This window comes from Orcinus orca, chromosome 13, assembly GCF_937001465.1.
Source record: "Orcinus orca chromosome 13, mOrcOrc1.1, whole genome shotgun sequence".
Classification (NCBI taxonomy): domain Eukaryota; kingdom Metazoa; phylum Chordata; class Mammalia; order Artiodactyla; family Delphinidae; genus Orcinus; species Orcinus orca.
This window is the reverse complement of record NC_064571.1, coordinates 62294004-62307182: the sequence shown is the minus strand read 5'-3', so window position 1 is coordinate 62307182 and position 13179 is coordinate 62294004. Positions and strand designations below refer to the sequence as shown.

Sequence of the window (13179 nt, the reverse complement as noted above, 5' to 3'; positions counted from 1 at the left end):
TAACCCACAGTGAAAATACAAAAAAATTAAAATAATGAGGATAAAGACAAGAGACTCAATATATAAATAAGTACCAGAAAGAGAAAAAGAAAAGATAAACTTATATAGAACTTGATGAAATTTCTAAGCTGCAAGGATAGAGAGAAAAATTCTTACACACTGTGAAACCAAAATATAAGGTTACAAACATACAGACATATTTCAGATAAGTTTCTTAGCAATAAAAAGATGGGGAAAAAGATAGTTATGATGTCCATAAGCATCATTAATTCAGAAATTTATTACATAAACCAATGTCTTTTGGGCATGTGAAATATATCCATTGTGTAAAAGAAGAAAATGAATTCATCATTAAAGTTTTATATCTGAATATTCAAAGCCACACTGCAGAGAAACTTAGAGTAGTTGCACATCAGTTGTTTTGATTATTGGCTTATATGTTATCTTTTACTTCTTAAAGAACATATTTGAAAGTTTTTATAGATAGCTGATGAAAAACTGAGATGTTAATATCTATGGAAATTTAACTCAAAAAATTAAGCTACTATTAGCCTCTTACACGCAACACAAAAAATAGTGAAACATTTATGAATAATGGAAAAAAAGGACTGTGTGCCAGGAACAGTATACCCAACCCAAATATCATTCAAATTTGAAGACAGAATAAAGCCTTTTTTTTTTAGATATGCAAGGAATCAAAAAGCACACCAGTCAACGACCCTTTCTAAGATTATTATTGCTAAAGGAAGTTTTCCTATCAAGTAAAAATAAAATAAGAACAAAGATCTGAAGACAGGAGTTGAGGATACAAAAAAGAAAACATTATTGAAGACTAAATCTATAGTAGTTACAACTAAATACATGTATACAATAATTTGACTGGAAAGTATAAATTTTGAGTTAGGATTCTTATAACAGAAGAGACTTTAGAAAAAACTGAAGAATGCTACCATACTATTCTTGTGCAGATGTGAGCTGAAACAGAAGCTCTGAGGAAATATAAGTGGTCCACGTTACAGTAAGATGTCATGTCATAGAAAAAGAATCATGTGAAGCAGTCACTTACAGGAGTGTAGTTTTAAGAAATTAAAGCAAGAGAGGGCTGAGAAAAAGGTGAAGACAAAGGAAAGAAAACTAGCACGTACTCGTTGACAGAAAAGAAGAAAGCAGCAACTTCTTAGGTAAAATAATTTCACAGTTGTGTTCTTTTCTTCCAGATTACTATGGAAACAGCATTAAGAAAAAAACACAAAAAACAGCATAGCACCTCTTTAGGAGCAACATTACTTCATTTTTGATTTTAGTCCTTTTGGGTCTTTTGTGCTTTACACAGCTGGAAACCTTTACCAAGAAGTCAAAGGCAAACTAAGACTGTAGACGAAGAAGTCTCTGGTGGATTTTGCATTCTTTTCTTATGGTGAAGGAACCCATTTATTAACAAACTAATGACAGGCAGTAATGGCAATCAAACTTGTCTATTCCAGCTTCTGAGTCCCAATATGAAGCTGGCGAGTTGAATGTTATTGGTTTCATATACTCGATATTTTTAGATGCATCACTGGGAAATGGCAAATCAAGGATATTTTCACACATGTGAAGTTCTTGCCTCTTATTGTAGTTATACCTATTTTTGTATAAAATATTCAAGAAGAGAGAAAAAAGAAATTCAAGGAGTACACCTGAAGATTCAGCCAACACTGTACCTGGGTTAGGGTATTAGAGAAGAGAGAGAAGACTGCTATTAAAAGAAATTTGATCATCCAACAAATGTAAGGAAATACAAAGAAGAGGAAACATGTACAAAGGATGATAAATAATAAAAAGAAATCATGTTTCAAGGAATGTTGTGAATGGGTTAAACTCCCAGAATAAGAAAGACTTTAGGATTAGGTTCAGATACAAATTCCTTTTATACACTCATAAAGCAAAATGACAGAGAAAGACCCTAAGACATTTTTCCTAACAGCCCATCAGAATCAATACTATTTTTACAAATAATTTTCCTCAAAATAATATTTTAAAATTTCATAATAGGGCTTCCTTGGTGGTGCAGTGGTTAAGAATCCGCCTGCCAAGGTAGGGGACATGGGTTTGAGCCCTGGTCCGGGAAGATCCACATGCCGCGGAGCAACTAAGCCCGTGCGCCACAACTACTGAAGCCTGCACACCGCAACTACTGAAGCCTGCGCACCCAGAGCCCATGCTCTGCAACAAGAGAAGCCACCTCAATGAGAAGCCCACACACCGCAACGAAGAGTAGCCCCTGCTCTCCACAACTAGAGAAAGCCCGCGTGCAGCAATGAAGACCCAACACAGCCAAAATTAATTAATTAATTAATTAATTTATCCAAAAAAATTTCATAATAAACAAATCCATATTATACCTGGACTTCAGAGGATGTCCCATCCTGTGCTAGAGCCAATAAAATGCTGACGCTGGTCTTCAGATGTTGTCCTGAGCCGATACCACCAACATAACGATGCAAACAGCCCAGAGCCAAAGAATGGCCAGTTCTGGATACAACATCTCGAGCTGATTTCAATCTGGAAAAGAGTTATGCTTCAGGGATTGTTTTTTCTATTTCCCTATGGCAATAACAAGCTTATGAATCACACAATAAAAGGGATTTATTCTGGAAATCAGAAAAGATTACAATCTTTATTACTTCTTTCTCTACTCACTAACAAGAGTTAGAGATTTACTTTAAACTGGTTAAAGTCATACATTTCACTGAAGAAAGCCTACCTTTAGAGAAATATGAAAGAGGACCTACAACTTCACAGCTTTTAAGATTAATTATTCCTTGAAAAGACAAGAGCCATTTGAAATGTATTTTTTACCATTGGTGTTTTAAATAAAAGACAAATAAGACAAAAAGACTATGACTCATAATCACACACCAACATAGTCAGTTACTATTAGAAAACATTAAAATACCACTAAGAACAAAACTCCTAAAATAACAAAGGAGGCTAGAAAGCAACTTTGGCTGCATTTTCAAAACTGTATTATAACTCTCAATAAGCCATCCATGATCAAACTTCTGTCACAAGCTCATAAAAATGAAATAAAGCCAAGATATGAAAAACCATCACCAAGACTCTGGCTGGTCAGTTTGCCTATGGCAAAGAAAGAAAAATTCTAAGTGCTGTCACGATGGAACAGACATTAAGAAATGTAGTAATGAAGGAAGTGAACTAAGTCCATCCTTAGCAGTATTTCTAATATACTATATCCTTGGATAAGTGATCTCTCTCTCTCTATGCCTCAGTTTCTCCATCTGTAAAATGAACATTATCATTACTCCTATATAGCAGTTGTTTTGAGGAATGAAAGAAGAATGAATGCAACCTGTGAATTCTAAAAAGCCTTATACAGATTAGAAAGATTGTTACTTTTCAGAGTTCATTTCAGTGAGCTAAAAAAAAGCTGAGCCAATTTTCTCAGTGACAGTCATCTATTCAATAAAGTAAGTAATCTAAGATACAAAAATATATCATATATATACTTTCCCAGGGGTCTCAGAGTGATTTTCAATTTGAATGGAAACTAATTTAACCAGTAATGGTTTTTATTTTTTTCTGAACTGGGTCTTAAGCAATTGAGTTACTCCCTATTAACTGAGAACGGTTTATAGGAATGATTCCAGTCTTAATGCTAAGATGGCATACGATTTTAACATGCAAAAACAGCTGACAGATCTGTATGTATAGGTGATTTGGCTTTTCATAGTTGGATACTATATCAGCAAGAGATAATGTTGATAAAAAAGTCTGATATAATGAAGTTGCAGGATATTGAAGCTTTTTCAAAATAGAACCAGATTTTGTCAAATCTAAGATACCACAGATTTTTCTTAATGTACCATTATTTTATATAACAGTATAAAAGAAAAAAATGCTGACAAATAATTATGACATTTCTTAGAGATTTTAGGACAAATCCCAATTTCAGATAACTTAAAATGTGAAAAAACAGATAACAAAATCTGTGTACTAATTAATTTCAGATCATAATAAATTATTTAGAAAAGCTAATGAAACTAAGCACTGAGAACACTTGCAAACCATTAACCAGACAGGTATGAATATGAATGAAATGTCCTTGTGTTTTACCAGAATAAGTATAAATACTCCTATAGGTATTAAAGCACTTATAAATTAAAACCACTTGTAACTAAAGAAAAATTAACCAGTCAAGAGTTTTCCAAAGAAATACACTCTTATTTTACCTACTATTAACAGAGCACAAACCATGAAACAGGTAGCTAAGACTGGTTCTAACTTTTAAAAATTCTTTAACAAAAGTTGATTTCAGGATTAATGAGAGACACTTGGAAAAGGCAAAGTTAATCTATTGCTAGAAAATAAGCAAAGTCATCCTGCAGAAGACTAAGTGCCTGGGAATGGTTTAGCTACATTCTGCCTGTTCACATTATCCTTAGTGAGTCAAACAATACACTGGGGCATCATCCTAAACCAGCCAAACTGCCACTGTGTGTGAAGACAAGGACAGCCATCCTCAGATACGCAAGAGTTCAGGAAATACTTCTTCCGAACCACTACTTCACAACCACTGCTTCTCCCAACCTCTCTCTTGTTAATAATTATGATATAGTTTGGTATAATTAATCCTCAAAATATACAATACTTAAGAATGATTAATTTGGGCTTCCCTGGTGGCGCAGTGGTTGAGAGTCCACCTGCCGATGCAGGGGACGTGGGTTCGTGCCCCGGTCCGGGGGGATCCCACATGCCGCGGAGCGGCTGGGCCCGTGAGCCATGGCCGCTGGGCCTGCGCGTCTGGAGCCTGTGCTCCGCAACAGGAGAGGCCACAACAGTGAGAGGCCCGCGTACCGCAAAAAAAAAAAAAAAAAAAAGTGAGTAATTTACATAACTCAAGTGTTAATTCTTGACCACTCTTGATTTTCAACTGCTCTACTTCAAGTACTTGATTAACAATCAACAGTCACTAATAACTGCATTTATCATCTTAATCATACTTATTTGGATCTCTGAGATCACTCTTTTAAATTAATATTGCCAAGAAATTCTTAAAAGCTAATGCTAAATGTATCCCCTGTTTCAGGGATAATTTAAGAAATGATAAACTTGGTAGTAGTTAGAAAAAGAATGGCTTATCCCCAAAAGTGAAAATTAACAGAAAGAATAATGGCGGGGGGTGTGGGAGGGCAGAGATAAGAGAAAAGGACTACATATAACTGAGAGACACCGTCACTAACAATCCTCTTGATTCTGTTATGTAACATTCAAGAGCTGAAACAGAAACCTGCACCACACTGAAAGTATCTACCATGTGGAAAATATACAGTCCAGTTAATAATTACTGATAACTTAAAAGACATCTTTGTGTATGAGAGAAAATTACTTGTTGATAAAGAGACCCACTTACTTGTCAAAGCTATATTGGGCCATTCTAGCAATGAAAGTTGCTTCTCCAACCACCTGAGCCATTCTTCCAAGAGCTTCCCCTGCTGCACATCGTAAGATGGGGTTTGGGTTGTCAAGGGCCCCCATAACTAGTGTCAGAGCAGATTTACGAACTTCCTCAGGTCCTAAAGTACTTTTGTTTTCAGCCAGGCCCTATGGTTATTTAAAAAAAAAAAAAGGACTGCAATCTTTGTAAATATACATATATCTTCACACATTATTTTCTTCAGCCAACTTTCCCATGCATATACTATGCCTAGAATTAATACATGTTAGACTGACAGTAATCACTTTCCTAAACAGGATTTCACAACATGATATATTACATAGCTGTAGTTGAATCAGCCCTAAAACCAACAATACCTGGGAGTGTCTCTATCCAAAGACAAATACTTAAAAGTTGTTTTTATACATAAAGGACACTGTATTATTAAATCAACTGTTATTTAACTGACTGAAATTTATCATTATAACTTTAAGGAAGGAAAAGGCCTCATGAACATGAAACTTTGATACATTTATATAAAAATGCCAGAGACGATAATTATGTCATAAAGAGTATATCCAATACATACCTAAAGACAAAATGAGGTAAGAATAATCAGTAACTGAATGTTGAACTGAATCAGTATGAATGTTCATCATACTAAATGTTAATATCTCTCTTCTAGTTACACTTACTGTCCTGGAACTTAAATTACTTACTTGAGACCAAAAATATAAGTCATGGTAGCTAGGGAAAATGTTAACTACAGCAGAGGCATTAGTGAGCACATATATGAAGAAATACATACTGTACAGCAATATTACAGCTGTTAACCAACCTTCCAACCACTGAGGGAAACTATGACCACCCCACTCCTTTCTTAAAAAACTCAGATGTTGGTAGCTGATGGTCTCTGAAAAGGGCATATACTAATGATTATATAAATGGTACAAGCCTTTATTTGTATAACCAATGCCTACATCCCTTTTCCCTGAAGTTTACAAAATGTGATTTAATTCATGCCCATTTAAACACTTGTACTTGTTGCCCTTTTAAAGCAGTGATATCTTATAATAAGCTTAGTGCTGAATAACATGACTTTTCAAATACATCATGAGAGGCTATAAGCTCCATAGTACAGTACATGAACTCTGAGAGATAAGCAAAATATTTGTTATTTCACTTCATACATGTAGAATATGAGGTTTAAAAAAGGCTAAAGGAACTATACAAGACAGAAACCTATTGAGTAGCTAAACCAGAACACAATCTCTAAATGCAGCACTCTTTTAACTACATAACAAACATAGCCTCTCCTGCTTTATGATCTAAACCACAAATCAAACTTACGCTTTATCTAGTTAGCCTTCAATAGAATACCAAATTTCATTAGTCAGACATGTTTGAAAATTCTGAATATACCAGCACTTGTAAAATTTGAGGTATCAAATCAAAATATGAATTTTAATATTACTAAAATATAAAATACTTATTTAAATACAATGAGCCTAATATAAAGTTTCTAGTAATTTAAATGAAATAATATAAAAGCATGGTTATCCAGAGCTATACATATAAACGTAATAGTCTAGTTATGTCTGAATTACTATATTAAAGGTATTAATTAAAATCTTAGTTCAGGGGCTTCCCTGGTGGCGCAGTGGTTGAGAGTCCGCCCACCGATGCAGGGGACACGGGTTCGTGCCCCGGTCCGGGAAGATCCCACATGCCGTGGAGCGGCTGGGCCCGTGAGCCATGGCCGCTGAGCCTGCGAGTCCAGAGCCTGTGCTCCGCAATGGGAGAGGCCACAACAGTGAGAGGCCCGTGTACCACAAAAAAATAGAAATAAAAAATAAAATAAAATCTTAGTTCAGAATATTTGCTATGTTTTAAAAGTAAATACCTTTAGTGCACTAAGAACAGCTGTAAAAATATTAAGCTGCACAGCCTGCTGGCGAACACCTTTGGCTTGTTTAACACATTCGGCAAAGTGATCCAACATCTGTAATCTGTAACAATAAAGATCACATTAGCAATACTTTTTATTCAAACCTGGCCCAAAAAAGAGAGATAAGAAGAAGGGTATAAGCTGATTGTTTAACAAATAATGCCCCATGCTATCTCTTTTCACTTCATTCCCTGGTCTAAACTGGATCTCCTACTTCTGAATTAATATACGGACATGAACTACTAACTGGCACAACACAAGGGACCAATATTAAGTTTCAATCAGCAAAATAATGTCATAATTTCAGTGGTCTTTAGTGTGCAACAAAGCGCCTGGCATAAAGTAGGTGCTCAAGGTTTCTTGAATAACAATCATTAATTGTGCATCTCTGTGGAAGATTTTTAAGTTGGAAATCTTAAAATGTGGCATAATTTTTTTCTCTTTAAAAAATACTCTCACACATAGAAGAAAATAGTACCTCGTGTCCTATCTTTAGAAGCTAATTGGGGGATTTTTTTTAAAAAGATTTAGCTTTGGTCAATTTTGTTAAATATGAAAAATCAGAGGTGAATTGGTTTTCTTGTTTCAAGTTTTTAAAATGAGACAGTTATCCCTCTTCCCCAAATCACAGCCATTTGAGACTCTTCTGATTAAAGAGAATGAGGTCATATCAGATTCTTCTAAAAAGAATAGAGGTGGGGCAAAGGAATCTAGGGAAATTTCACTGGAAGGATTTATGCTCAATTATAAAAGGCCATGGGTCTCAGGTCAAAGTATTCTTCAAAAATCACATAGGAAGAAAACATCTAGCCTCCAGCAGGAACTCCAGTTAGAGGTACTTGGGGCTAAAGCTGACACTTATACACCTGTCTGACACAGATCCACATCTATGCTGAAGAAGCAGGGCACTGTCCACACTGCTTTCAAGCACACGCCTGAAAAGACACACATGGTCTCCAACATGGCCATCAAACATCATGTGCCTATAACTGACCTCAAATACATGACTTAAACAAATTTTTTTTCCTTACTATATTTATTTCTTTTAACTTGAAAAATATTAACAAAAAGTTCCTACCTAGAAATAACCATTGAACATTTTCACGTATTTTAAAATATCAAACTGGGATCACTTCTTGCCTTTTACCTTCTTCATTTAACACTATATAATGAGCATTTTCTGATATCAAAACATTGTCTCTGTAAAATGTATTCCAGCCTATCAACTTTCCATAATTTATTCACTGATTCCTACATCCCTGGATATTTATGTTACATATTTTAATAGAACTTATGTATTTTTACTTCATCTGGTTCCACAAAAGTGATTTAATAAAGTTAAGAGGACTTCCCTGGTGGCACAGTGGTTAAGAATCTACCTGCCAATGCAGGAGACACGGGTTTGAGCCGTGGTCCGGGAAGATCCCACATGCCACGGAGCAACTAAGTCCGTGCGCCACAACTACTGAGCCTGCACTCTAGAGCCCGTGAGCCACAACTACTGAAGCCCGTGTGCCTAGAGCCCATGCTCCGCAACAAGAGAAGCCACCGCAACAAGAAGCCTGCGTACCACAATGAAGAGTGGCCCCCGTTCACGTCAACTAGAGAGCCCACACACAGCAATGAAGACCCAATGCAGCCATAAATAGATAAATAAATTTTTTTTTTAAAAAAAAGATAATCCTGAATTCTAGTTACAGGTCTCATAACTAGCTGTATAATTTCTGACAAACCACGAACTCTTAGACCTAGATTTCTTTAGATTTAAAACAAGGACATTAAAGTAGATGCCTTATAAGATCCTTTCACCTTTTTTTTTTTTTGATCCTTTCACCTTTAATGATCTTTAACATTTATGTGGCAACCAAATGTTCTTAAAGATATCCGGATAAAGTAAAATTTCATATTTAAAAATTTCCCCTCAAATTAAAAACCAATTAATCAACTAACCTACATATGTAAAGATATGCTATCTTTTCTATACAACTACAACAATGTTTTTAAGGCATAGTTTGTAAAACCTGATCTGTGAAGGTCTTGCATTAATTCATTTTTACTCCTTCTTCTGGGAAAATCACTGTAAGTATATAAAATGCTTACTAAGTTAAGTATGGTGTCTGTGGACACAAAGTATAGCAAATTAAAATGTTCCTATTAAAAAAAGAATCAGTTACTTCAGTGTTCCAAGTTCCAGACTTTAACCATCTGACAAATGTCATATTAGGGAGTAGACTTCTCATTCATTTAATTCCTCAGTAACAAGACTTGGAAAACTGGTGTCCCTAATTAAAGATACAGGCAAACCTACTTATAAACTGGCAAACAAACTACTATAATGAAAATTTTGTTGTTTAAGACCGAGTTCACAATACAAGTGGATATCATATGCTAGTACATGGGGTCAAATTTTAAAAACAGTTTCAAATTATGTGGAGTTTGCATGCAATTTATTATGTGCCACTTATGTTATTACATTTAGGAGACTATTGTTCAAACTATTCTTATTGAAGAGTTAGCTTGGTTGGGAAAATGTACTGCTTGAAAATAATTTATATTTAACTAAAATCACCTTATTGACTTTATACTAACCGGTGTTTAAAAGAAACATGAGGAAACACTACACCAAAAAGAGCCACAGAAGCATCAATGACTGAAACTCCAAGGGGAAGAGGCCCAGGCACAGCTTCTCCCGCAGGTATTCGTAAATAAATGGAGGATGGATCATGCTCCAGAGCCCCACTTCCAGATGCACTGTTTGGCTGGAGCTGCAAAAGAAGGACATAAAAATCATTCAAGATCCACTTTGGGAAATTCACTTACCAAGTACTGGGCGTGACAAAACAGGGGAGGCGAGAGAAAAAGTAACAATGAAAGAACAGAATGATTAAATCTGAAAAATTTTAAATAGAGAGATATAATTTGGCCATTAAAAAAAGTCACAACAGTTCATGCAATTTTTTTAAAAGTTTTGTTCATTCTAAAACATTTTTGCAGTAATGTGTAAGCAAAATCATGTCAGGAATAACTTAAACCCGCAAAAAATTTTTTAAAAGCGGCCTTTAGTAACTCTTTTTAAAAGGTACATAAGAAATAATGTATTCAGTGGGCAAAAAAGGTTCTAAATCTTCAACCTACTAAATCCTATTCCTCTCTAACCTGTCACAAAATAAACTAAACCAAAACAAACACCAAAAACGAAAAAGCTAGTCAAAACTGATCTTTGCCAATGAAACCACAGCGTACCTAAATACACAGAATATTGAATAAAGACAGTTCGCCAAATTCTAACTGTGGCTGCTTTCCTTTTTTCACTATTTATCCACCCCTAGGAAGGTATCTTTAAACGTCTAAGAAAGCTAAATGAAAATTAAACCTTAGTCTACAATATTTTCTTTTTAAATGACAATGTGTAATAGTACCATTGTTTTTCAATCAAGCTAGTATTTCATTTCACTTTATAGCTTACTACCTGGTCTTCAATTGATTTATGATCAGTTTCTTGAAGCCAGGAACCAAGAAGAACACTATCATCATAGTGGCAGAGGGATCTGAGGAGGGAAGTAGTTGTGTTGGCTGAGTTGTCAGTCAAAGTGAATTCTGCTACCAGTTCTCTAAGAAGTGCATTGAAAGAGCCTAAAAAACAGAACTTCAGGTCAGATTACAGAGAATACTTTTTAAGAAAATGACAATCACTGCCCACCAAGAGCAGCAATATGTTCAACAGGAGTAAAATAATTAAGTCCCCGTTCCCTTTTAAGAAAAACCAGTATTAAATATTTTAACACTGGTTTTAATACACAATAATGGCACTTCCTTTTTTGTTATTGTATTATGCCTTTTAGCCCAAATTATTTAAAGTAATCAAAAACTCAAATAGAGAAAAGATTTTTTATTTTAAATATATTAAATATGATGATTATTATTTACTATTAAATACCTAACGATGTGTAAACACTGAACCACAGCATATCAAAATTCTTGGGCATGGTTGCACTGGAATATTAACATTTTATATGACATTTAACTTCTGCAAAAGTACATTACTATTCTCCCTCCAGATTCCTAAATTTTGGCTGTATTATAACAGTTGGGATAGTCATTAAAAGCATAGACTCTGAAGATGAACCAACTGGGTTTGAATCCAAGCTCTGCCACTTAACTACCTCCCAGACTTGTGCAAGTTACACAACCTCTAAGTACCTGAGATTCTTTATCTTTAAAGAAAGCTATATTTTAGCCTCATAAGGTTGTGGTTAGAGTCAAAGATGCTAATACCTGTTAAGGGCTTAGAACGAGACCTGGAACACAGTAGTGCTCAACAAGTGTTAGCTACTATGTATGAAGAAAAGGAAAATGGTTGCCTTCCTTTACATGGTCAGAACTCTATGATATTGTGAAGAACTGCAAAGGTATACTGAAGAATTTTTATTAGACATCCACAAATTTTATTTACCTTCATAAGTTTTTGGAGGTAACAACGCCAAGATATCATAAAGTCTTAAACGGACCATTGCAGCACTAGCTTTCAGATGAGCTCCGTGGGCTTTAATTACAGATGGAATGCTAAAATATCAAAAGTATAATTAGTATTAGCTTATTAGAATAAGCATTACTTACATTTTTTTCCAGCCATGTATCAATGTACCATCAAAGTACATTGATAAGTATTACATTTTTCTTTTAGTTTATTTTGTGACTTTTACTGTTAGTAACAGAAACACTATAAAATACAATTTTAGGGACTTCCCTGGTGGTCCAGTGGGTAAGGCCCCACGCTCACAATGCAGGGGGCCCAGGTTCGATCCCTGGTCAGAGAACTAGATCCCGCATGCATGCTGCATCTAAGAGCTTGCATGCTGCAATTAAGAAGCCCACATGCCTTAACTAAGACCCAGTGCAGCCAAAATAAATAAATAAATAATAATTAAAATAAATAAATAAAATACAATTTTATTTCAATCCACACCGCTACTGAAATTTTTAAAGTCACTTCACACAAATAAAATTTAGTACATTTCCTATATGATACTATAGGGAATTACAAAACATGGCTATTTATAAATATATAAAATTGGATGTTAATGTGTCCTAATTGCCTACTTACTGTGACATCATAGTCATGGCACATTCAATAGGGGTCATCAATTTTCTAATCACATCTTCAGTTAGGAGTTCAGGACAATGTGCAACAAAACTCCTCATTGCTAAATAAAAATTTTAAAAAGACATATTTGAAACAGCTTTTGTGAGGATGAACAAATTTATAAAATTATATAAAGGTACCTAAAATTTTTAATTATTACAAAATATAAAGTTCTAAAACAAGGTCAAACCAAAAGAAGAACCAATTGCAACTTTAGAGAAAACTCATTAGAAAAGGCTAGAAGAAGAGTGGACAGCAAAAATGGAGGGAGGGAAGATGTCTGTTAGAAAGATTTCTGTGAACGAGAATTCAGAAGTCTATGATCCCACGTGAATTCAGATAACTACAAAAAAAGCTGTTTCAGAACAGAACCAACAGTGGACATAATGGCCCAGTGAGAGGACATAGCTTTATTGGCTCTTTAGCAGTAGAGCTAAGACTAAACCAGCTCTTAGATGTGTGGGAACAAAACTAACACCTTGCCCTGTGGCGCTTATGGTTAAGTGTACATCTGTCTCCCACAGTTTGAAAAAAGAAGCACTTTTCACCCTCAGATAAAGCAAAAAAGGACAGGGTCACTCTGTGTAATTCTAGTTTTCAAATAAAACAAAACTTGAGCCTTTCCTGTAAGTTGCTGACTCCCAAACAAAA

The 13179-nt window shown here is 35.0% G+C and overlaps 1 protein-coding gene across 5 annotated transcripts in view; it reads right to left on the bottom strand.

Moving 5' to 3' along the window:
- The window catches only part of HEATR5B (HEAT repeat containing 5B), an 89199-nt gene that overhangs the window by 51100 nt on the left and 24920 nt on the right, over positions 1 to 13179 (bottom strand). For all 5 annotated transcript variants that reach the window (XR_007471114.1, XM_033419281.2, XM_004265054.4 and 2 more), the window contains 7 exons: positions 12490 to 12589; positions 11839 to 11948; positions 10855 to 11018; positions 9975 to 10150; positions 7341 to 7446; positions 5414 to 5604; positions 2385 to 2544 (listed from right to left, as the gene is read on the bottom strand). Coding sequence is in view for 4 of the 5 variants with exons in the window: in XM_033419281.2 (XP_033275172.2) it covers positions 2385 to 2544; positions 5414 to 5604; positions 7341 to 7446; positions 9975 to 10150; positions 10855 to 11018; positions 11839 to 11948; positions 12490 to 12589 (1007 nt within the window). In the remaining variant the exon portion in view is untranslated. The remainder of the gene's footprint in view (positions 1 to 2384; positions 2545 to 5413; positions 5605 to 7340; positions 7447 to 9974; positions 10151 to 10854; positions 11019 to 11838; positions 11949 to 12489; positions 12590 to 13179) is intronic.